The sequence below is a fragment of the Bubalus kerabau genome, chromosome 8 (genome assembly GCF_029407905.1).
Source record: "Bubalus kerabau isolate K-KA32 ecotype Philippines breed swamp buffalo chromosome 8, PCC_UOA_SB_1v2, whole genome shotgun sequence".
In the NCBI taxonomy this organism is placed as follows: Eukaryota; Metazoa; Chordata; class Mammalia; order Artiodactyla; family Bovidae; genus Bubalus; species Bubalus kerabau.
The window spans coordinates 114088597-114113921 of NC_073631.1; the positions used below are offsets into that span (position 1 = coordinate 114088597).

The 25325-nt window shown below is 37.7% G+C and overlaps 1 protein-coding gene across 1 annotated transcript in view; it reads left to right on the forward strand.

Moving 5' to 3' along the window:
- The window catches only part of LOC129658456 (contactin-associated protein-like 2), an 836688-nt gene that overhangs the window by 714573 nt on the left and 96790 nt on the right, over positions 1–25325 (forward strand). The window contains exon 9 of the mRNA XM_055589413.1: positions 18623–18772. Within this exon, the coding sequence (XP_055445388.1) occupies positions 18623–18772 (150 nt within the window). The remainder of the gene's footprint in view (positions 1–18622; positions 18773–25325) is intronic.

Here is a 25325-nt window from a genome sequence, read left to right on the forward strand (position 1 = left end):
CTTGGTCCAAGGTCAATTCTCTCTTACATTTCTGTGAAGCAATCCCATCTTCTGTCCACTAAAGTACAAACTCAAATGAATGTCTTCATCTTTTCAGTGTGAATTCTTCTCTTTTCACCTCAGGCAAAGTCTCTTCCATGTTCTCGGAATGGTTTGTGACCATCGTGTTTAATGTTTAGAGTCAGCCATCAGGACAAGTACAGATTTATTGACCAAAATATGCAACTTCATTTATATGAGTATGTACTTTATTAATATGCTATACATTACACTATTTTTTAAAATTGATACATTGTCATTGGTTTTTCTATTCTCCTTTTTAGTATGTGAATGTACTGTACTCTTAAGTGTCTAAAGCTGAGAAGAATCTTGTAATCAACTGATATGAATCATTCATTTTAGTGAAGGATTTCTGGGCCAGAGAGTAAATGTAACATGTTTCCATGTTATCCAGATTTTAATCTGACTCTATTTTAGTGTATCACACTGTACTCATATCTTATGTGTCCTGTAGTGAATTTCATACTTATATGCACACATATATACAAACATAAGTGCACACACACACAACTTGTGTACACAATGCAATCCCATGAAACCACACTAAAAATAAATCAATGGTTTAAAAATTTTACGATATAATAATATATTAATTTTTAAAATATTGGTTTGAATTTTTTATCTTAGCTGATGCTTATCACGTCTAGGTTATAATTCACAAGAAAGGATGGATGGGATAAATTTGTAACTCAACATTTTTTATACAAATGTGATTTCAGTGTGCGTACCTGTATGTACCATTTTTGCTCTCCTGTTTTGCTGCAAGGATGAGAAGAACCTACTAAAAGGTGACTGGCACTCAAAAAGGATTGTTGACTTAAAGACTGCAGGAGAGAGCAGTTCATAAATACTGGGAGATGTGCCCTTCATGGTTCAGTGCTTATTAATAGTCCAGTTGGAGGAAATGACACAGAGCTGAATCACCCAGAAGCAACTTCTCATGCTAGGAGTCACGTAGTAGAACTAGTAGTAGAGAGGTTGGCAGAAAAATAACTAGATGTAGAACATAGAGACTGGACTTTTACCTATGTCTGTGACCTAGTGACAAGAGCTAGACTCTGCCTTTGAGTAAAGGATGAAAATTATTCAGTGGCAAGTATAAACATGGAGAGTTCTGTTAAACAGGAGTAATGCAGAATTATATGAAATGAGAAGCTCTGGTTTTATTATGAATTTTATGATGCAATTTAAAAAATAATGATTTACATTCAAATCAAAGGGATTGTTCCTGCACATAATATTTTAAGATATCTAATCCATTCCAGGACTCTGCTCATGATTTTTCTCTGAAATCAGAAATTTCTGAACTGCTGAATATCTGGATAACCTCTCTAATTTAAAGACAGTCTTTGTACCCTAGTTATCCAGCTTACACAGGTATAAAAAAGGTTGTTTTAATCAAAGCCACTTATATTCACAGCTCTCTATGGTTATGATGAAACTAAGACTTTGAAAGCTGTTTGGAAGAAAAGAGGGAATTTTGCTTTGCATACTGTTTTAAAGGAAAGCAGTCTTTCAAATTCTGACAACTGTTAATGTTTTACATTTGTTTTATTATCAAAATTTAGAAAAACGAGAAAATGGATTCAGGAATTAACCTACACTATCAGGTGTGAGATGGAGAGCTGATGAGGAGTTACTGTGTAGCCCAGGGGCCACCTGTGGTGCTCTGTGGTGACCTGCAGGGATGGAATGGGGCAGGGGAAGTAGGCTCGAGAGGGAGGGGCTATGTATGTAATTATAGCTGATTTGCATTGTCATATGGCAGAAACCAACACAACACTATAAAACAATTTTTTAATGTTTAATCAAATTAAAAAGAATTAACCTAGGCTGTGTATGTGTTATTTACTCAGTCATGTCCAACTCTTTGCAACCCCGTGGACTTGTAGCCTGCCAGTCTCCTCTGTTCATGGAATTCTCAAGGTAGAATACTGGAGTGGGTTGCCATTCCCTTTTCCAGTAACCTAGGCTAAGTTGCTGTTATTATCTTCATTTATGATGTTCCTAGTATTCTTTCTCTAAGATATTCTTTTTTCATTACTTCTAAAATACTGTTAGGACAGAATAGAAAAACAGTCATTGACTGATAGTGTGTTGGAGTTCTATTTACTCCCTGATGTGTAAGAGGACAGGAACTCTGTGCCTTTGGGACATGGATGAGATAAAGTACTCTGTAATCATTCTGATATTCACAAATGGGGTTATGTCAGTTTGGAAGGTGGGGAGTCACAGGATCAACAGCATATTATAGAAAGGCTGTGGAAAACAAGAAAGTGCCAACCTTTGGTATTACCTCTCGTCCAAGACCCTAGTTGGCTTCCAAAATCATCTCAGCTACATTTTGCCTTCTTCATTTACCTTTCATTTCTTTTTCCTGAGCTCTCTCACTCCAGTTTATAGAATACAGGGAAATGTTTCATGGCAATTATAAAAATGTCTAAAGATATTCTAAACATTTTAAATATGTTTAAAAGTTATTTAAACCTCATTAGATGGTACAGTAAGACAAAGTTTTTGAGACCAGGAGTCATCAAATTTATGTTTATATTCTCTATAATGTTTTGCACAGGTATGTCCCCAAAAGGGGAGGAATTGATTTGAATGTCCTTGCCATTTAGACAGTGTTGATTTCCTATAAATAAGGATGCTTTTCTGCCTTTAAAGAAATATTGTATGATATTGCGATTTATCTGAGACATATGTAGAATAAGGCTAAAACACTAAACATAACTTAGTTAATTTAGATTTAAGAATGAATTGGAGCATTAGCAATGATGACTTATTTTTCCAAAATGGGATAATAATCGTTTCACAACTACAACTTTCTGTGTGTGTTAAGTCGTTTCACTTAACGACTTAATTCACTTAATGCAAATAGTGTCCGGCTATTTGCGACCCTATGGAATGTAGCCTTCCAGAATCTTCAGTCCATGGGATTCTCCAGGCAAGAATACTAGAATGGGTCTCTGTTTTCTCCTCCAGGGGATCTTTCCAACCCAGGGGTTAATCGCCAGTCTCTTGTGTCTCCCGCATTGCCAGGCGGGCTCTTTGACACTGGTGCCACCTGGGAAGCCACTGACCTTTAAATGTTCCTTTTCATCTGTTTGCCCCAAAGCCACCTGGGAAGCTCTACAACTTTCTACTTAAGACAAAAATAAAACAGTGACTATAAATAATTATATTAATAAATATTTAGGTCTAAAACCAAACAGGCATATTTATTTTAAAAAATTTATTTCTATAACTATTTTATTTCAACTGCTGTACCACACTGTATCTTTGGGCTTATATATATATATATATATATATATATATATATGTGTGTGTGTGTGTACATTAATCATTAATCAGAAGTCCTATGAATTCAAACTTCTTTTAAACTAGCCATAACTTCTTTTTTAAATTTATTTTTAATTGGAGGATAATTGCTTTTCAGTATTGTCATAACTTCTTATGAAATGCAATTTTATTGCATTTTATATTTAAGATAGACTAAAACACTGAGATGAACGAATGTATATGCTAAAACATGTGTATGAACTGGAGCCCTAGATTGATAAGATTTATTGAAGATGGTATTTATATAATCATATTTCTACTAAAGACACTTGCTTTGGAAGATTGTCTCAAGAAAAGAGTCATTATTAGAATAGTCATACATCTTTGAATGAGATTTTGAAGTATAATAATAATTGGCTTTGGGCTGGGAATCAGTAATGGTTGAAACAAATTTTAGAGAGCATTACATGGAAACTTAGTCTTGGAGTAGTTATTTTAAGTTTTTTTAACATACTAAAATATTGACATTCAAAAGTTAAACATAGTAATACAGAGTCTTATTGTGTTTCCCCTGTATAATAGCAAATAATGGCATGCCTCATAGTGGGTTTCTCATTGTTTGATAATGCAGTAAGCATTATCAATGCTTGATAATGCATAAAGTGGTCAATGAATAAAATTTAGTTGAATTTAAAAATGAATATCATCATTACCTGTATCCTATTAAAAATGCTTATATGAGAAAGTATGGTTGACATATATACACTCTCATGTGTAAAATAATTAGTGAAAATTTGCTAAATAACACAGGGAGGCCAGAATGGTGCTCTGTATTGACTTAGAGAAGTAGGGTCGGAGAGGGGAGGGAGGCTCAGGAGGGTAAGGGAAATGTATATAATTATGACTGATTTGTGTTGTTGTACAGCAGAAACCAACACAAAATTTTGGAGCAATTTTCTATCAATTAAAAAATAAAGCTGAAAAAGTTTATATATTTTTGAAGTAAACATTATACAATACAGTTGATCTTCATTATTTATGGTAGTTATGTTATGCGTGGGCTTCCCAGGTGGTGCTAGTGGTAAAGAACCCACTTGCCAGTTCAGTAGATATGAGATCCCTGGGTCGGGAAGATTCCCTGGAGGACTGCATGGCAACTCACTCCAGTATTCTTGCCTGGAGGATCCCATGAACAGTTGAGCCTGGCGGGCTACAGTCCATAGTGTTGCAAAGAGTCGGAAATGACTGAAGCGACTTAGAACCTGCACATGTCCTGCATAATCATTGCAAACATTGAATTAATGACTACTGAACCATCACTCCTACAGGGAATATAGGGTTAAGTTCCTGAGAGCCTCTGGTCACAACATTTACATCAATACATAACCCCGATTTATATATTACTGTTTAAAGTTACCTTTTAATGCATATAATTGATTCATTAACACTGAACTAAAAAATTAAACTCACAATCAACAGGATTATAACTTGCATGCAAAAGAAGCTTAACACATACTTTCTCTTCTTGAGACAGGCCAGCCTTCTTGCACTTAGGAACACTAAACACTATTTTAGCACCACATTTTGGGACCACTTTAAATGATAAAATTGACAAAAGCACAAAAATGCAAAAAGAAACACACACACACACACACACAAACACCGTGGCACTAAGTATATAGCAAAAAGAACACTGATTATGGGATGAGAGCTGAAACAAGTGGACAGACCTACTTATTTGACCTCAGTTGGCAACTTGTATATTGGATAACTCTAATTTTTCATCAATCTCTGCATGCAGAAGTCCCTGAATGACCTTGGAAGAACAACCAGTATGGATTAGGGGTTAGAAATAAATTTTAGCAATAAGGTGAATCCACAAATACTGAATCCACAAATGAGAATCGATTCTATGTGAAATACATAGATCTTAAAAGCATAATTTGATAGATTTTGATACATACGTACACAAAAGCAATTGGTATTCCAATCAAAATATAGAACCTTTCAGCACCTCAGAAAGTTTCCCTGTACCTCTTATGGTGCATTCTTACCCGCACCCTCCCCCCACAGGCAAGTACTCTCCTCATTTACATCACTGGAGTTGTGCCTGTTTTAAAATTTTACGTAAAAGGATTCATTCAGTATGCTATTTGTGTGTGTGTGTCTGCATGCTTTTTCTTTCAGCACAGTTGTTTATTTTTTTAGTGAAGTGAAGTGAAGTCACTCAGTCTTGTCGGACTCTTTGGGACCCCGTGGACTGTAGCCTATCCGGCTGCTCTGTCCATGGGATTCTCTAGGGAAGAATACTGGAGTGGGTTGCCATTTCCTTCTCCAGGGGATCTTCCCAACCCAGGGATTGAAGCCAGGTCTCCCACATTGCAGGCAGATGCTTTACCCTCTGAGCCACCAGGGAAACCCTGTTTGTTGTTTTTTTTTTAATTAGAGGATATTTTTTTTTAAATTAGAGGATAATTACAATAATTATGATGCTTTTTGCCATACACCAACATGAATCAGCATTAGTGTACATATATCCCATCCCTCTTGAAAACCCCTTCCACCTCCCTCCCCACCCCACCCTTCTTGGTCATCACAGAGGACTGGCTTTGCGTTCCCTGCATCATAGGACCAACTCCCACTGGCTATCTGTTTTACATATGGTAATGTATATGTTTCAATGCTATTCTCTCATATCGTTCCACCCTCTCCTTCCCCCACTGTGTCCAAAATATCTGGGTCTCCTTTACTGCCCTTCAAGTAGAATCTTTAGTACTATCTTTCTAGACTACATATATATGTGTTCATATATAATATTTGTCTTTCTCTTTCTGACTTACTTCACTCTGTATAATAGGCTCTAGTTTCATTTACCTCATTGGAACTGACTCAAATGTGTTTCTTTTTATAGCTGAGTAATATTCCATTGTGTATATGTAACTTTCTTATCCATTCATCTGTTGATGGAGTCTCTGCAATCTTCATACAAAACAATGTTTGAACCACTAGTTCATTCGTCTTTATTACTTAGCAACATTTCCTTATTTGAATATACATACTATGGATATACAATTATTCCCAGTTGAGTAAAGCTGGTGAAACATTCCTATACAAGTATTTTTGCAGCATGCCTTTTGATTTGCGGAGGGAAATACTTAAGAGGGAAATTGTTGGGTCATAAAGTTAATATATGTTTAACTTTATTTAAAAATTATCAAAGAGTTTTCTAAAGGGATTGTACCATTTTGCATCCCCCCAGCAATGTATGAGAGTTCAAACTGATCCAGATCCTGGTTAGTCCTTTTAATTTTTAGCCACTGAAGTGGTATAAACTTGTATATCAGTGTGGCTTTAATTCCCCTTATGACTGACAATGTCAAGAAATGTTTCACATGGTTATAAGTAAATGAATTTACCTTTATTTGTGTTGTGACTTTTGCCCATTTTTTTCTCCCAAATATTGATTTATAAGAGTTTTTTTTTTATATTTCAGTATGTTCCATTTTCAGATAAATGTGTTGTAAATATTTTTCTCTAGTCTCTGTCTTGACTTGAATTTTCTTAATCATGTCTATTGATGAGAGGGAATTTTAAATTTTGATGAAGCCCAATTTATCAAGTGATTTTCATGTCCTCTAGGAAATCTCTTTAAACCCCAAAGTCATGAAGATACTTATTCTATGTTATCCCTCAGAAACTTTACAGTTAGGCTCTTGTGTTTGGGTCTAAAATATGCATAGAATTAAGTCTTGTGTCTTGAGTAAAGGAGAAATTGAGACACATTTTCCCCTTTATTTAACCAGTTGTTTCAGCACTAAGTTTTGAAAAAAATCAAAGCAGAGAAACAAACACCTTTTCTTTCTCCATAGTATTGCCTTAGAGGCTTTGTCAAAAAACAAACCAAAACAAAACAATGGACCACATATATTGGAATCTAGTTCTAATTTCTTTCTGGAATACTGTAGCTTTATAAGTCTTCAAATCAGAAGATAAGTTCTCTACTTTTGTTTTTTCTTTTGATAATATTTAATACTCAAGGTTTTAAAAATCCTTATAAATTATACAGTCTTGTCTTTTTATCGCTACAAAGACTAGTATTGGAATTCTGACTAGGATCACATATCTGTTTATTTAAGTCTTTAATTTCCTCTGCAGTGATTTAGAAGTTTCAGTGCGAAACTTTTAAAGCTTCCCAGATGACTCTAAGGTGCATATAAGGTTAAAAAAAAAAAAATCACTTAAGCTAGGCTCTTTTTTTCTCAAAGGATTCTGGGTGCCTGAAAGGAAAGAATCCATCCTATCTCTAAGATTCTATGTATTAAGTTAGTGAAGTAGTCATATCTAGCAACACATAAAAAATGTCACACAGTCGGCTCTCCCCAATGTATATTTCTAACTTAAAGCTTCCGTTCAAGGGGTTGTTTCTGAATGAAGACATGTTCCAAAGTGACTTTCTCTCTGTATCTGTATAGAAGGTCATTTAACAATTTCTTCAGCTTAAAAAAAAAGTATTATGTGCCTACCCAAGCATCATATTACATTTTCTTTCTGATTGTAGTTGGTCATATTTCTATGGTTCAGATTGACATGTAAAAATACACGATTAAATTGCATCAATTTCTTTATGAGGTTTATTTAGATAACATAAGAAATAGAATGTGGCATATCAGGCTTTCCTGGTGACTCAGTGGTATGGATGGGGTTCAGTCCCTGGGCTGGAAATGGCAACCCACTCTAGTATTCTTGCCTGGAGGATTCAATCTCTGAGGAAGGAAATGGCAACCATTCTACAATTCTTGCCTGGAGAATCCCATGGACAGAGGAGCCTGGCGGACTACAGTCCATGGGGCTGCAAAAGGGTCGGACACAACTTAGTGACTGAAACAACAGCAAATGTGGCATATCTATAAAGAAATGTATATTCCCTTTTTCCTTCATACTGTATCAATGGAAAACTGGTAACCTATGAGGTATATTATTAGCACCTCAGAGAATACTCTAACTGCCTAAAGATGAATTTGTAGTCTCGGAGATTTTTCTCTCAAGATTAAATGTTGAGAAAAACACTGAAAACTCTAGTCACTGTAATTTTATTTGAAGCATTTTCAAACAGATGTTACATCTTGGTTTGTGACTATATTTTAAATACTTTCTTTTTTTCAGTATTCATTAAACCAGTCTTTTCTTCTTCTCTCTAATAAGAGAAACACCTGTTTCTTCTTGTTCAATCAAAGTAACCACCTCAAGAGTCTTATTTTAAAAATAATACCATTAGAAAGTCAGCCTGGATAGAATATGCCTCATTAACATTTTACATTTGCATACAAAACAAGTTTTTCTAGCAATTATAAGTTAAGGAGATGTTAGAGGAAAAATTATAAAACAATTTATTTATTTTATGAAAAATGCAGCCAGAAGCTGGAATATGGTTTCAAAGATGTTGGTTTTAGGTTAAAAAATTCTCTTTGTAAAAAGTTTTCTTTTGTAATGTACAGTTTAAAAGTTTTTATTATTATTAATTAGTGAATAACTGGAAGTATCTATCCTAAAGTATATTCAAATAATCTCTATAAACATACAACAAAATTGTTGCAATAGTATACATTTTTAAAACAAAAATACTTTGGAAAATATGTACTCCAGTTTATATCAATCTCCTCAAAATTGGTCATCAGGGGAAGTCATTGCTTGGAATTGAATTTAGTATTTGGAAATATTCCAAAGACATTCAGAACCATACCTATTGAATAATGTATTTGGAAAAAAAAAAAAAAACACATTTTGGGGAAGTGAAAGTGCATCTGTAACTATGAAGGAATAAGCCTTATTTTATTGTATAGCTCAAGGTTGGCTTTAGAAATTTTTGACCTTGATATTAACAAGAAACTAGGAATTCCCTGGTAGTTCAGAAAGTAAAGAATCTGCCTGCAATTCAGGAAGCATGGGTTTGATCCTTGGGTTGAGAAGATCCCTTGGAAAAAGGAATGGAAACCCACTCCAGTATTCTTGCCTGGAGAATTTCATGGAATGAGGAACCTATCAGGCTACAGTCCATGGAATCACAAAGGGTCAGACACGATTGAGCGACTCACACTTGCACTACTTTTTCATATATAGCTATCTTCCCCAACCCCCAAATTCCTCAAGACTTTTTGTACTATAGGATTCATATGGGGAGGCAGGTATTTATTCATGAAGAAAACCGATTTTTAATCATTTCATAATAGACTATAAGAAAGCTGCGTGTCAAAGAATTGATGCTTTTTAACTGTGATATTGGAAAAGACTCTTGAGAGTCTCTTGGACTGCAAGGAGATCCAACCAGTCAATCCTAAAGGAAATCACTCCTGAATATTCATTGGAAGGACTGATGCTGAAGCTGAAGCCCCAATACTTTGGCCATCGGATGCAAAGAACTGACTCATTGGAAAAGACCCCGATGATGGGAAAGATTGAAGGTGGGAGGAGAAGGGGACGACAAAGGATGAGATGGTTGGATGGCATCACCGACTCAACGGACATGAGTTTGAGCAAGCTCTGGGAGTTGGTGATGGACAGGGAAACCTGGAGTGCTGCAGTCCATGGGGTCACAAAGAGTCGGACATGACTGAGTGACTGAACTGAACTGAATAGTTAATACTTATAGAATTTATGTATAACGACCCAAGTTGGTATTTAGAGAGCTAGTCTTACTCACTGAATACAAGCAATGCTGCTGCTGCTGCTAAGTCACTTCAGTCGTGTCCGACTCTGTGCGACCCCTGAGACAGCAGCCTACCAGGATCCCCCATCCCTGGGATTCTCCAGGCAAGAACACTGGAGTGGGTTGCCATTTCCTTCTCCAATGCATGGTAGCTAATATCTATTGAGAGCTCACTTGGGGCCTATGTGTGTGACACCTGGGAACCCCAGCTTGCATGTGCCAGACACTGTTCTAAGTAACAGTATATACACATAATCCTCATAACAACCCTATGAAGTAGATATTTTCAGTACGCTCACTTAATAGAAAAGGAAACTGAGGCTTAAAGTGGTTAACTTGCTGAAGGTGCAGCTATTAGGTGAGCAAAAATGAAATGTATATCCAGATGTCTGACTTCAGAGTCTGTGTTCTAGACTCTTACGCTGTTCAGCCTCTCTGATGGTCAGCCTGTATGTCAGATACCCCTGGCTTCTAATCCACCTCCATGTCATATGGAGCTTGTCAGCCTAAAGCCAATGGGACCCCAAATGTAAGACAAACTCCTATGTTCCCAAGGAGATAATATGAGTACCTTTGGACTTAACTTGCATATAGAATTGCTTAGGGCTGTGGGTGAAAAATGTTCCCAATATTTAATTACTAATTTTTTTACTCACATACATAAATAATATAGAAAGTTCATTTTTCACTCTCACTTTTAGGAAATCGTTTTGTTCAAATTTCTTCACATCAGTATCTTTGTCATAACTTTGTGAGTCATCTAACACATTTTTGCAGAACAAATCATCTTCAGCTCTAAGTTGTTTGATTACAGAAATTTTCCCCATGTCTAATGCAGTCACTGGACATTTTCTAAGTTTCAAGTGTCAATTAGCATAATGTTAGGACGCTTTTTTTTGGTCTCATCTGTATATATTCATCATCTCCACATTGTTGTTATATCGCTGTCTTATTTAAAAGGCTTGTTATAACTACACCAATATATGTAATTGCAATGCAATAACCCTCAAAGAAAAAGTTCTCTGTTCAAGTCTCAGATTTTTTTTCTTTGTAAAATGAACTCATCAACCTTCCTTGTTTTTTGACCTAATGATATAGATACAGTTATGCTGTTTCCTAGGTGCTGGGCACTGTTCTAATGCTATTGAATCCCTAATTTACTTACTCCTCAAAACCAGCCTACAACATGGATACAATTATTTGCTTTCTAGAGAAGAGGAGCCCGAGGCACAGAAAGGTTAAGTAAACTGCCCAGGCTGACAAGGGTCAGAGCAAAAATAGGCAGCCTGGCTCCCGTGTCAGTCCTTTGGGGCTACCACACTATTTCCCTGCCTTTCTGCCATCTTGCTGCCCACTACTGAGAAAAGGCAATAGATTGACACATACCGAGTTAGGTAGTGCCAGGCACATCCAAGGCTCCTAGGAAGTGTTAGCTGTATGAGACTTGAGTCTCTTTGTTAAGTATCAACAACTAACAGCATCCTACTTTGGTCTGGTCCTTAGTCACTCTCCAGCCACCAAGACACCACTGTGTCCAGGATTATGGATCAGGTGCCTGGTGAGTCTCTCTGTTCCCAGGGACATTTGTTGCTCTAGAATCCTGAGTGAAGGGATACTAGCGCTTTACTAGCAAATGAGAAGCAATGCCTTAATCCTGTTTGCTGATGTGTCCTTTGTTGGTTATGACTCACAGGATTCTAATAAAGTTTGGAATAATGAGACATTTTTCCCCTGAATACTATACTGATCCTTGTAGGTGTATCTCTTATGATCAGCTGTAGTATTCTGAATGAATGTCAGAGTGCTCAGTCCTGTCCAGCGCTGTGTGACCCCGTGGATTATAGCCCACCAAGCTCCTCTGTCCATGGGAAGAATACTGGAGTGGGTTGCCATTTCCTCCTCCAGGGGATCTCCCTGACCCAGGGATTGAACCCACCTCTCCTGTGGCTCTTGCATAAGCAGGTGGACTCTGTACCACTGAGCCACCTGGGAAACCCCTCTTCTGAGTAAGTGTTATATATTAAATTCCAAAAGCTCTTAAATTTTGCAAATATTCCATTTCACATGACTTAAAAATATTAAACAATATTATTTTTAAAAATACCTCAGGCTCTTCATATAGCTTCTCTGAAGCAAAATTAATTCTCTACCACTTCCTCCAGGTGGCTGGTGGCCCAGGACATGATAAAGGCAAGCTCATTAGTGGTGTTTCATACAAAGGTGTCAGGTCTCCCTTACACTGAAGGGAATGGACACAAGCAGAGGGAAATTATGCTGAAACTGTGGCATCTCCTTTTTTGTGTGTGTGTGCCGAAAAATTTAATGACTGAGTTTTGAGTAGTGATAAAAACTTGTTCAAGTACAAAAGGTCTAGATTAGGATCTCAGCCCAACAAACTGACAAAAGATAGCATGTTCAAGATCATTGAACATGATCATTATAACATGAAGGGAGTGAGCACACAGTTCTGTTTGCTGAGTTTCACAAAGTATAGAGATGATTTAAATGAATACTCCTGGGCTTACTTTAATATGCCTTGGGGAAACAGTGCTAGAATTTGCTTCTCAAACGTACAAAATTCCCATTCGTATTGCATTTTAAGGGAAAAAAAACATCAACGTAAGAAAATACGGAAAGACATGTGGTAGTGGGATCTTCCATTACAACAAAAATCAGATAATGTAAATGTTAAAAATTAGCAGATGAAGCTGGATGATGTCTCGGTTTATTTGCAACTCTGATGCTGTATGAAACAAGGGTACCCCAGATGCTGAGCTCCCTCCAGGCTGGTGGCAAATGGAAATGTTTGTGTGTGTAGTTTAAGAGAGTTCTGATCATGGATGCACAGAGTCTACATGCCATGTCTAATTGTTGCTTGTTTGTTTGCTGTTTATAAGAAATCAGTCTCTGGAACTAGGTATGTCCAAGTTCTAGTTCCCAGTTCTGCCATTTACCATGTATAGAATGCCTAAACACTGTTATGTTCAGTTCTCCCACCTATTTTTTGGGGATAGTAATTTTAAAAGTTATTTTGGGGGAATACGGTTTTGAACTCTTACTGTTAATCATCAAGAGGTATGCCTCAGCAATTTGATAGGAATGGGCCCCAAATATAATAAACCAAAAATTAAGAGTTGTTTTTTAATAACATGTGGTTATAGAGAAATTTTAAGATATAACAAATTTTCTTTTGAGCAATGAGTCATTTTTCAGTGGGCCAAAAATGACCCATTGCTCAAAGGAAAATATGTTGCTTCTTAAAATTTCTCTTTAACCATGTTATTAAAAAAAAAAAAAACACTCTTGATCATTAACATTAACAGTTCAAAACAGTAATTGGAATTACAATGACTAGAAATCACAGTTCAAGCTCAGAAGCAGCAGTGGATGCTATCAATAAGGCAGCTTTTCTCTGAGGTCCAATTTCTCTAGTGATTAAATTTCTTGAAAAAAAATAATCTTTTAATTTGAATCTGATAGAATAATAGACCTTTTTGTCATGAACAATTAAACTGATGATTTTCCTTTATAAATTAACTTTATGATGAAGTTTTTGTAAGAATTTTTTAGAAAGGCTTTCTGGTCTACAGTTTAGAACAGAAAGCCCAGTTGCCTAAGATAGCTTGTAAATGATTTTCTTTGAATGTGTTATTATTTAGGATGAAAGATTTGTAACATTACTGTGCTTGGGACCTACACTCTCAAAATATGTTTCAAAGCAGGGTTCATCACACTATAGAGGCAAAAACAAAATCAAAACCATACAATTCTGTGGCTAATTAACTTTAACCCCAGTTTTATACTCTAACGGAAAATGTTATGTTGAAGTTATCATCGTCCATGGATCAGTTCTGTGCGGGAACCCAAAAGCAACCTAACAGAGAAGGAATTGTTTCAGTTAACACTACTACTTGTCTGGCAGCTGACTTCTGTTTTAGAATAAGACTGTATATTTACATAGTAATTTCAGAGTACAGAAAACTTTTATCTATGTAATTGTTTATATTATACATTTCATAATTTGAAAATTATTTAGTATTCATTATTTTCGGGCTGGGTTTTCTGTTTTCCTCCATTGAAATAAAATGTGCTCAATAAGTATTAGTTAAAATTTTAAAATCCTAAAAAAAAAAAAAATACCTGAGGGGGTGATTATTCACAATAATATTTACTAGTATAATGTTGGTTAATACCACATATATGTGACTGTCTTCAAGCCCCAGGAGGCCTTCCGTTTTTTTCTTTAAAATGACATTTTTATTTAATAATGTACACCAATCATTAGTTTAGGCTTTATTCTGTAAAGGAAAAGGATCACTCGGTAAACAGTTTAGGTTTTGTGGATCATACAGTCTCCACAGCAATTGTTTAACTCTGTAGAAAGACGATATATATACCAGATGAGTTTGGCTAAATTCCAGTAGATTTTATGTGGACACAAACATTTGAATAATTTAATATTGTTATCCTTTTCATTCATTTTCAATGTTTTAAAATCTGAGAACTATTTTTAGATCCCAGGCTGTACAGAAACAGATGGTAGCAGGCAGTATTTGGTCTGTAAGCTTTGGTTTTCAGACCTCTCATCAGAGGCTTGGAACCATCATCCTTGCTTCATCAATTTTCTCTCATTCCGTTTTTGGATACTTTTCCGTGCTAGGCTTGTCTTTCTTTTGTGAGGCTGAAGTGCACCTTCAATCTTCTACCTCTGGATTCTAGATTCAGCTATCTGGAGCAGTCTAGAACAAACTATCTTCCCTTTGCATAGGCCTTTGTAAGGTTAAAGAAAGCCGCTGTGACTCAGATTTCTGTGTATCTTAGTATTCCTTGAACTATTTCCAGGTACTTTTATTCAAAGGCTGTTCTCTTGTCTTTGTTCCTTATTTTGTAATTATTCTTTGTAAAATGAATACAAACTGAACAGTTTCTATTAGTTATTTTCTGTCTAGTGGAGAACTAAATGGATTTTGTTTTTAAAGATCTTTGTACTAAGAAGAGTGAAATGTGATTGTTAGGGTGTTCATTTATTTAGTTGGTGTCTAGTTAAATATAACCTAATTCATTATAATGATAGCTTTTTTGTAAATGATTAGATAATCCTGGTATCATTTGTCATACCTATTAGTGGTCAATGAGCACAAATAACTGCTGTAGGGGAGGAAGACTTGTCCTTTATTCCCTTAATCACTGAACTGAAATGGACTGGAATGGGTGAATTTAACTCAGATAACCATTATATCTACTACTGTGGGCATGAATCCCTCAGAAGAAATGGAGTGGCCATCATGGTCAACAAAAGAGTCCAAAATGCAGTATTTGGATGCAATCTCAAATGACAGAATGATCTCTGTTCGTTTCCAAGGCAAACCATTCAATATCACAGTAATCCAAGTCTATGCCCCAACCAGTAACGCTGAAGAAGCTGAAGTTGAACAGTTCTATGAAGACCTACAAGTGCTTTTAGAACTAACACCCAAAAAAGATGTCCTTTTCATTATAGGGGACAGGAATGCAAAAGTAGGAAGTCAAGAAACACCTGGAGTAACAGGCAAATTTGGCCTTGGAATACGGAATGAATCAGGGCAAAGACTAATAGAGTTTTGCCAAGAAAATGCACTGGTCATAGCACACACCTTCTTCCAACAACACAAGAGAAGACTCTACACATGGACATCACCAGATGGTCAACACTGAAATCAGATTGATTATATTCTTTGCAGCCAAACATGAAGACGCTCCATACAGTCAACAAAAACAAGACCGGGAGCTGACTATGGCTCAGATCATGAACTCTTTATTGCCAAATTCAGACTTAAATTGAAGAAAGTAGGGAAAACCACTAGACCATCCAGGTATGACCTAAATCAAATCCCTTATGATTATACACAGGAAGTGAGAAATAGATTTAAGGGACTAGATCTGATAGATAGAATGACTGATGAACTATGGACAGAGGTTCGTGACATTGTACAGGAGACAGGGATCAAGACCATCCCCATGGAAAAGACATGCAAAAAAGCAAAATGGCTGTCTGAGGAGGCCTAACAAAGAGCTGTGAAAAGAAGAGAAGAGAAAAGCAAAGGAGAAAAAGGAAAGCTATAAGCATCTGAATGCAGAGTTCCAAAGAATAGCAAGAAGAGATAAGAAAACCTTCTTTAGCAATCAATGCAAAGAGATAGAGGAAAACAATAGAATGGGAAAGACTAGAGATCTCTTCAAGAAAATTGGAGATACCAAGGGAATATTTCATGCAAAGATGGGCTTGATAAAGGACAGAAATGGTAGGGACCTAACAGAAGCAGAAGATATTAAGAAGAGGTGGCAAGAATACACAGAAGAACTGTAAAAAAAGATCTTCATGACCAAGATAATCACGATGGTGTGATCACTCACCTAGAGCCAGACATCCTGGAATGTGAAGTCAAGTGGGCCTTAGAAAGCATCACTACGAACAAAGCTAGTGGAGGTGATGGAATTCCAGTTGAGCTCTTTCAAATCCTGAAAGATGATGCTGTGAAAGTGCTGCGCTCAATATGCCAGCAAATTTGGAAAACTCAGCAGTGGCCACAGGACTAGAAAAGGTCTGTTTTCATTCCAATCGCAAAGAAAGACAGTGCCAAAGAATGCTCAACCTACAGCACAATTGCAGTCATCTCACACACTAGTAAAGTAATGCTCAAAATTCTCCAAGCCAGGCTTCAGCAGTATGTGAACCGTGAACTTCCAGATGTTCAAGCAGGTTTTAGAAAAGGCAGAGGAACCAAGATCAAATTACCAACATCCTCTGGATCACGGAAAAAGCAAGAGAGTTCCAGAAAAACATCTATTTTTGCTTGATTGACTATGCTAAAGCCTTTGACTGTGTGGATCACAATAAACTGTGGGAAATTCTGAAAGAGATGGGAATACCAGACCACCTGACCTGCCTCTTGAGAAATCTGTATGCAGGTCAGGAAGCAACAGTTAGAACTGGACATGGAACAACAGACTGGTTCCAAATAGGAAAAGGAGTGTCAAGGCTGTGTATTGTCACCCTGCTTATTTAACTTCTATGCAGAGTACATCATGAGAAACGCTGGACTGGAAGAAGCACAAGCTGGAATCAAGATTGCCGGGAGAAATATAACCTCAGATATGCAGATGACACCACCCCTATGGCAGAAAGGGAAGAGGAACTAAAAAGCCTCTTGATGAAAGTGAAAGAGGAGAGTGAAAAAGTTGGCTTAAAGCTCAACATTCAGAAAACAAAGATCATGACATCTTGTCCCATCACTTCATGGGAAATAGATGGGGAAACGGTGGAAACAGTGTCAGACGTTATTTTTCTGGGCTCCAAAATCACTGCAGATGGTGACTGCAGCCATGAAACTGAAAGATGCTTACTCCTTGGAAGGAAAGTTATGACCAACCTAGATAGCATATTGAAAACCAGAGACATTACTTTGCAACAAAGGTTCGTCTAGTCAAGGCTATGGTTTTTCCAGTGTTCATGTATGGATGTGAGAGTTGGACTGTGAAGAAGGCTGAGCGCTGAAGAATTGATGCTTTTGAACTGTGGTGTTGGAGAAGACTCTTGAGAGTCCCTTGGACTGCAAGGAGATCCAGCCAGTCCATTCTGAAGGAGATCAGCCCTGGGATTTCTTTGAAGGGAATGATGCTAAAGCTGAAACTCCAGTACTTTGGCCACCTCATGCAAAGAGTTGACTCATTGGAAAAGACTCTGATGCTGGGAGGCATTGGGGGCAGGAGGACAAGGGGACGACAGAGGATGAGATGGCTGGATGACATCACTGACTCGATGGACGTGAGTCTGAGTGAACTCCGGGAGTTGGTGATGGACAGGGAGGCCTGGCGTGCTGCGATTCATGGCGTCGCAAAGAGTTGGACACTACTGAGCAACTAAACTAAACAGAACTGAGGTTCTTTGGCTGGTTTAATAATTAAATTGAAATAGATTAGCAGCAGGAAAACAAGTATAATTTCGTATGTATGGTGCTCACAGAAATATGAGACTCAAAGAAGTAACCAGTGTAGACAGATTTTATGCCTTTTTAGACAAAGATTAAAAAAAAAAAAAAAAAACTGGAAGATGAATTGACAAAAATTTAGGCTTGGGGTAGCAAATTAAGAAGAATAAGGATTGTTTATCCAGCCTTCTTGGCTCTAACTTCTCTCTTCCTGGTGATAAGGAAGCCTGTTACCCTCCTAGTACAGGCAGGGAATTTTTTCACATGAAAGACTTACTTTTTGCTTTCAGGGAGACAAAGAGGGTGTCAGAGTATTCCTATTGTGCTGGCTGTTTCTTAAGTAACTTTTTTTTTCAAAATAATCAATATGCTGAAATAGCATTTTCTGGGATGGCATGTTCTATTTTCCTTCACAGCTAGGCCCTATTTGGTCCAGTGGAGGAAAGAATAATTTATAATATTAAAGAAATATGAGATATTAATTGTAGCTACACTGAATTTTCCTAGATCAAAATATATTAATTTTTATTGCAAAGCTGTGTTGATATTAAAAATTATTTAAAACTGAATAATCTTTTAACAAAATGGTCTTTCCTCTTGTATTTAACAGGTTCTGGGTTGAATGATGGCCAGTGGCATGAGGTCCGTTTCCTAGCTAAGGAGAATTTTGCTGTTCTCACTATCGATGGAGATGAAGCCTCAGCAGTTCGAACTAACAGTCCTCTTCAAGTTAAAACTGGTGAAAAGTACTTTTTCGGAGGTAGGACTACCATTTTTTTATTGGCTAACTAATGCATTGCTAAAAATGGAGTTTCAATAAAGTTTGATTAGGAAGTATTTGTGTTGATTCAGTGGACTCCGTAGATCTCAGGTAAAAGCAGACAAATTCTGTAATCCTACTGAACTAAAAGGAGTAGTAAATTTATTATTTCTTCATGATAATATTAACATGCTGTCAACATTTTCTTCTAGTGCCAATATTCTAAGTATAAAGCATGAGATTCTGAATCCCTTCATTCTTAAAATATTGTTCTTAACAATCATGTCCTTGGATTATATATTACTTATCTATTGCTGTGTTACTAATTATTCCAAACCTTAGTAATTAGTTTCATGTTTGGCTTAAAAGAACAAACAGGTAATATTATCTCACAATTTCTCTAGATTGCAAATTCAGAAATGATTCAGCTCTTCTGAGCTTGTACTCAAGTTGTTGGCCATGGCTATGTTATATGAAGTCTTAACTGGGCTGGAGGGTCTGCGTCCAAGAAAGTACACTCACTTGGTTGACCGTTTGTGCTGGCTGTTTCTCTAAGTATGAGAATAAGCCTACTTGAGAACAGTCATCTTGTTTACCTTGTTTCTTACTGTATCCCCCAAGGTTCTATAGAAATTCCTGGAATATAGTAGATGACCCATAAATATTGATAAATGAATCAGCAAACTGAAAAATAAGCGAGGCAAACATTTTATTTGTAATTATCTAAAAGAAGAAATAGAAGCCCTAAGAGCTATACTGACTTGCAGTATAGCTTACAGTATAACTTACAGACTTAAACTGAGTCTGTAGCCAGCCACAGAATTCAAGACCTGGACTCCTGCACTAGGGTATTTCTCCCCTCTCCATCACAATGTGATAATGAGTGACAACTCAGAGATAGAAGTCTTGAACTAGACTCCCACTTCTTTAATCTTCCATGGCTGTTCATTGGGAGTTAGAGCTACATGTTTTTTAAAAGTCTCTCAATAAATATTTGATGAGCAGATGAAAGCCAGACAAGATGTCTTATGAGTGAATAAACTGGACTTACTGATGTGAAAAAAAAAAGTAACCTAAGAGCTAAACTGTTTTTTTTGTTTGTTTTTTGTTTTTTTCCCAAATCATATTTAACATGATGGGCTTTTGGCTAACAATTTCATTGCTGTCAGAAAATGGATCACAATAGTCAGTTGGAAAGCTATTGATAATCCTGATTCATCCAAAGGACAGTGGAGTATCTTTGGCTATGAATGACCTTGGTGAATGCTTAAGACAAATTTTGATATATTTCCATCTAGATGGGTAGGCAAAAAGCTATAACACAAATTTATGGCATAGAGTTTATAGGATATGAGGGCTTTATAGTGTTCTATTTACTATTGCTTTACTGATTCTGGTTTTCAGACCGGGCGGGCAGGATCATATTTCCTCCCTCTTGGATCTTTGGTCTACCATGGAGAAATACTGTGATCAAATGATCATGACGCTTCTTTGGTTATATCTTCATTGGCTAAATCCTCAGAGCATAGGAGAATCACTAGAGGAACTTGTCACAATCCAGATTCTCAGGCCCCACTCCTAGAACTTCAAAATGAAGGATGCTAAGAAATTGAAGAATTCTAAACTTTAGGTGATTCTGAAGCAAGGGATCTAGGAACAGAATTGTAGATCTAACTTAGCCAGTTTGCATGAGTATTAGATTCTTTTTATATTTATTTATTTTTAATTGATTGATGATTGCTGTTCAATATTGGTTTATTTCTACCATACAGCTGCATGAATTAGCCATAGTAGTACATATGTCCTCTCCCTCTCAAACCTCCTTCCCACTTTCTACCCTTTCCTACCCCTCTGAGTTGTTACAGGGCCCCAGTTTGAGTTCCCTGGGTCATACAGCAAATTTCCATTGGCTATCTATTTCACATAGGATAGTGTGTATGCTTCCCTGCTACTCTTTCCATTCATCTCTAGATTCTTTTTGAAAAACAACATCAGCCACTGCCAAGTGAGATAGGTAAGAAATAGCTACTCTCAGAAAGTTTTTCCACCATGGAACAGTGAAAGGAAGCCCCAGTCAGGGTCTGGCACACATGTTGTCGCCCTTTAGTCGTTAAGTCGTGTCTGATTATTTTGCAAACCTGTGGACTGTAGCCTGCCAGGCTCCTCTGTCCATGGGATTTTCGAGGCAAGAATACTAGAGAGGGTTGCCATTTCCCTCTCCAGGAGATCTTGCCAACCCAGGGATTGAACCTATGTCTCCTGCATTGGCAGGCAGATTATCTACGGCTGAGCCACCAGGGAAGCCCCTGGTGCCCATACAAACATTTATTTAAAAAGAACAACACTGTTAATACAAACTCCTTTGTCAGGTCCCTGAAGTCCTCGCCCTCTGACTTGCCTTCTCTTGAATAAACTGTCCTCTTCGGGCAGCTGTAGCAATATTTTAGAGGCAGAATTCAGCTGCACTCAGAGCCAGTGCCAGGCAATAGAAAGCTCCTACGCTAATAGCTGGCACAGAGTCACTGATCCAGAATCTAGGACCATCTCCGTGGCCTCAGGCCACAGACCTTACTGGAGTCTTACCGCGCTTTCACAGCTTGTGGCTGTCTCTAAAAGATGTTTTGCCAAAATACATATCCTTAATATCTTTAATTTCACCACTGAGATCTCTTTCCTAACATTAACCTATCACTTATGCTAATTGACAAACCACCATTTTTACAAATAAAAACTCAACTTGACTTTCAGAAACTGATGACAGGAATAGTTAGCAGCAATCCTGCAGCAGTCACGTCCGGAGTGGCTGCAGTGTGTTTGAGAGCATGCTCGTGACCACCTCTGGCATGTGGCTGCCTGATTAGAATGCTAGCTGCCTCTGGACTGTAACTTAAAATACGCACATGCAACTTCATGCTATCTGTGCTGAAAATTTAAAGTCGCAGATGTAATGATGATGTCTTAAGGAATATTAGTCTGGTGGAAAAGAGAATTGACTTTGTTCTACAATGGAAGCTTTGAATCATACACACCTCATTTGGAGCCATGGCTTCACTTAGTTGATAGGTCATTTTAATAATTTATCTTACCTTCTTTATCTGTTAATAGGCAATAGAATCTGTTCTGTGAACATTATACAGCATCACCGTGTTAAACACAAGGTCTGACCCCAGGGAATGCTAAATGCTGACTGCCTTTCTAGTTCACCTGGGGTCTTTTTTAAACTCACTCAATACAGCCCTTTCCAAGGAAAATTTCAGATTTCAGATCATGTGTTTATCTCGGTCTCTTACCAACTGCTTGACTACTCAAAGCATTTCTTCCTCCTTAGTCAGTAAAAATCAAATTGCTTTCCTGCTGGGTGAAAGCCTTAAGTGAAGGCATCCTGCCCTTAAACATGTCCACAGTTTGCTTAATTTGAAGTTAAGTCCTGTCCACGCAGCTGCTTCTGCCACCAGAGGATGTCGGAACCCCCCAGTGTGGAGCTCTCTGTCTCCACGCCTGCTCCCTGCTCATCCTAGGAAAGCTCTTAATTCTCCTCCGTAACACTCTCAATCAGAGGTTTAAGCTCAGAGAATTACCTCGCCTTGTTCTTCCTTGGGAATAAACAGAAAAAGAAAGATTATTCATTTGGGATGTTTCCTCAAAGAAAGTTATTTTAACTGATTTAGCTTTTTTCTCTATTTCCTAGCTTGAATTCCTTTTCATAACACTTCATTAATTTTAATAATCAAAAGAATTATAAACAAAATAATTCAATTTATTATTGACTGCTTACCTGATAATTGGCTTTCTGATACAGGCCAAGGCTCATGGTCATGAGAGAGTAGAAAGATTTTTAAATTTAAAAACTTTTTTTTAGGTTTGCTATTTTGATTCTCCCTGTGTTTTAATTTGAAAGGAAACGAAGCCAAAGGAGTTGTGGGGCAAAGAGGAGATGTAAGAAAGTTCCAGAGATAATCTATTCGGAAAGGGAGTTCTAAGGAACACATTGACGGTGGCAGCTCTCAAAATATCAGACCAGGTGAAAGTGGCAAGAGAGAAGCGGGGAGGGATAGGATTGGGGGCTGGCTGGAGTCTGATTGTAATAGAATTAATAAAGTTTAATGAAAGGGCACATTCCCTCCCAGTTACAAATCTAAGCTCATTTGTGTGTGTGTGTATATATATATATATATATATATATACACACACACACATATGCGTGCATGCTAAGTCACTTAAGTCATATCCAACTCTTTGGAATCCTATGGACTGTAGCCCACCAGGCTCCTCTGGCCATGGGATTTCCCTGGCAAGAATACTGGATGGGTTGCCATGCTCTCCTCCAGGGGATCTTCCAGACCCAGGGATCAAACAGACAAATCTCTCCTGTCTCCTGCATTCAGGCAGGTTCTTTACCACTAGTGCCACCTGGGAGGCCCACATACATATAACCTTTTACTCCTCATTGAAATAGAGCATGAATTCTAAATAGCTATTAGATTGATATGTAAATATGTTACCCACCAGGGTTCTTAGACTCCTTTGTCAGTAGAAATTGATCAGAAGCCAAATAGGAAATTCAGGCAAGGTTTTATGGGAGCCCCTGCTGCATCAGGTCGGAGTTAGAGAAAAACAACAGGTTCTTTTGCTGGCTTGCTTATGGAAGTGAGGCAAGCTGGTTCCTTACAAGGGGAGAGGATAGGGGTGTGTCCACCAGTCAGGGCAGAGAGGTGGCTCAGGTGTTTTGTCCACCCCTTTGCTGGTGGTGAGTGCAGGAGACATGTGCAGTATCCTGCTTTTGCTCCAAAATTCTGTTTTTGTTCCAACACCCTGTTTTTACTCTCAGCTCTTCAGAAGTGGTACGTTGTGGGTGTTTTTTTTTTTTTTTTTTTTTTTGTCTTTTTGTATCTTCTTGTCATAAATTTGCCCTAACTGCAAATGCACAGAGTAATTTTTAGTCTTCCCTAATAGTTCCTTTGTATAGTGTTCCTCAAGGAGACCTTAGTCCAGATGTAAGCATTGCAGTGCTGCAGCCAAGTATCCCAGGCTGCAGGCCTTAGCCTGTCTCAAATATAAATCTATCTAAAGCAGTTCTCACTGAAGCAAATGAAAGGTTTGTTTCCAGTTCTGGTGTTCGCTGGCTGTTATTATGGGAAAATGCCACCAGCCCCACACACTTTTGAGTGTCTAAATGTTTCCTAAATGATCTGATAGTCACTCAGTCATTTGCGACCGCACAGACTGTAGCCTACCAGGCTCCTCTGTCCATGGAATTCTCCAGGCAAGGATACTGGAGGGGGTTGCCATTCCGTTCTCCAGGGGATCTTCCCAACCCAGTGATCAAACCTGAGTCTCTCGCATTGCAGGCAGATTCTTTACCTTACCATCTGTGCCACCAGGGAAGTCCTTAGTGATCTAAAACATACCACAACTTAGCCATGAAAGGCTTCCCTCATGGTTACTCAGGAATTCCCGGGTTGACCCGGCTGTCACCAGACTATTTGCAGGACCATTCTGTTGAGGGTCCAGTTTTCCTTCCTGTGAAGAGCCAACTGTTGTTGCACCTATGAGAAAATCTGTTGTTCAGAGTTATATTTTCTAGCCCCCTTTTGCTACTTTCCACAAGAAATGGAGGAAGAACTGTTTTATCAAATTATATGATATGTTAGCAGGGGTCTTCCCAGGTCGCTCAGTGGCAAAGAATCCTCCTACCAATAGAGGATATGCAGAAGACTCAGGTTCAATCCCTGGGTCAGGAAGATCCCCTGGAGGAGGAAATGGCAACCCACTCCAGTATTCTTGCCTGGAGAACCCCATGGACAGAGGAGCCTGGCAGGCTAGAGTCGATGGGTTTGCAAAGAGTCAGACACGACTGAGCAACTAAGCACATAGAATTTTAAGGAAATCAATACAAAATATTTCTGAAAAAATTCCCTGACGACACTAAGTTATGGTGAGTGAGAACTCATCTCTGATAAATATTAGAAAGCTTTGTGCAAATAAAACAGAAGTGCAAATGACATGAAAAGCAATTGTTGTTTTGTAAGTATATCCCATGTACAAGAAACAATTAGCGAGGATAAGAGCATACAGTTTAGACTTTGTAATAATCAGGATCTCCAGAGAAACAGACAGTAGAACATAACTATATATATATATATATATATATATATATATATATATATATATATATCTGAGAGTGAGAAAGAAGATTTATTATAGGAATAGGTTCCCAAGGTTATGGAGACCAGAAGTCTCACAATCCGATGTCTGCAAGCTAGAGAACCAGGAATACGATTGTGCAATTCATTAGAGTCCAGAGGCCTGAGACCCTGGGGATCCAGTGGTTTAACTCCTAGTCTCAAATGCTGCTGGTGTAAATCCCAAAGTCTAATCCAACATCCAAGGGCAGGAGAATATAGATATCTCAGGCCAAAAAAAGAGAGAGAGAATTTGCCCTTCCTTTGTCCTCTTGGGCTCTCAACAGACTAGATGATGTCCACCCGCTTTGATGAGAGCCATCATCCATACTTAGTCTACTGATTCCAATGCTAATCTCTTTTGGAGACAC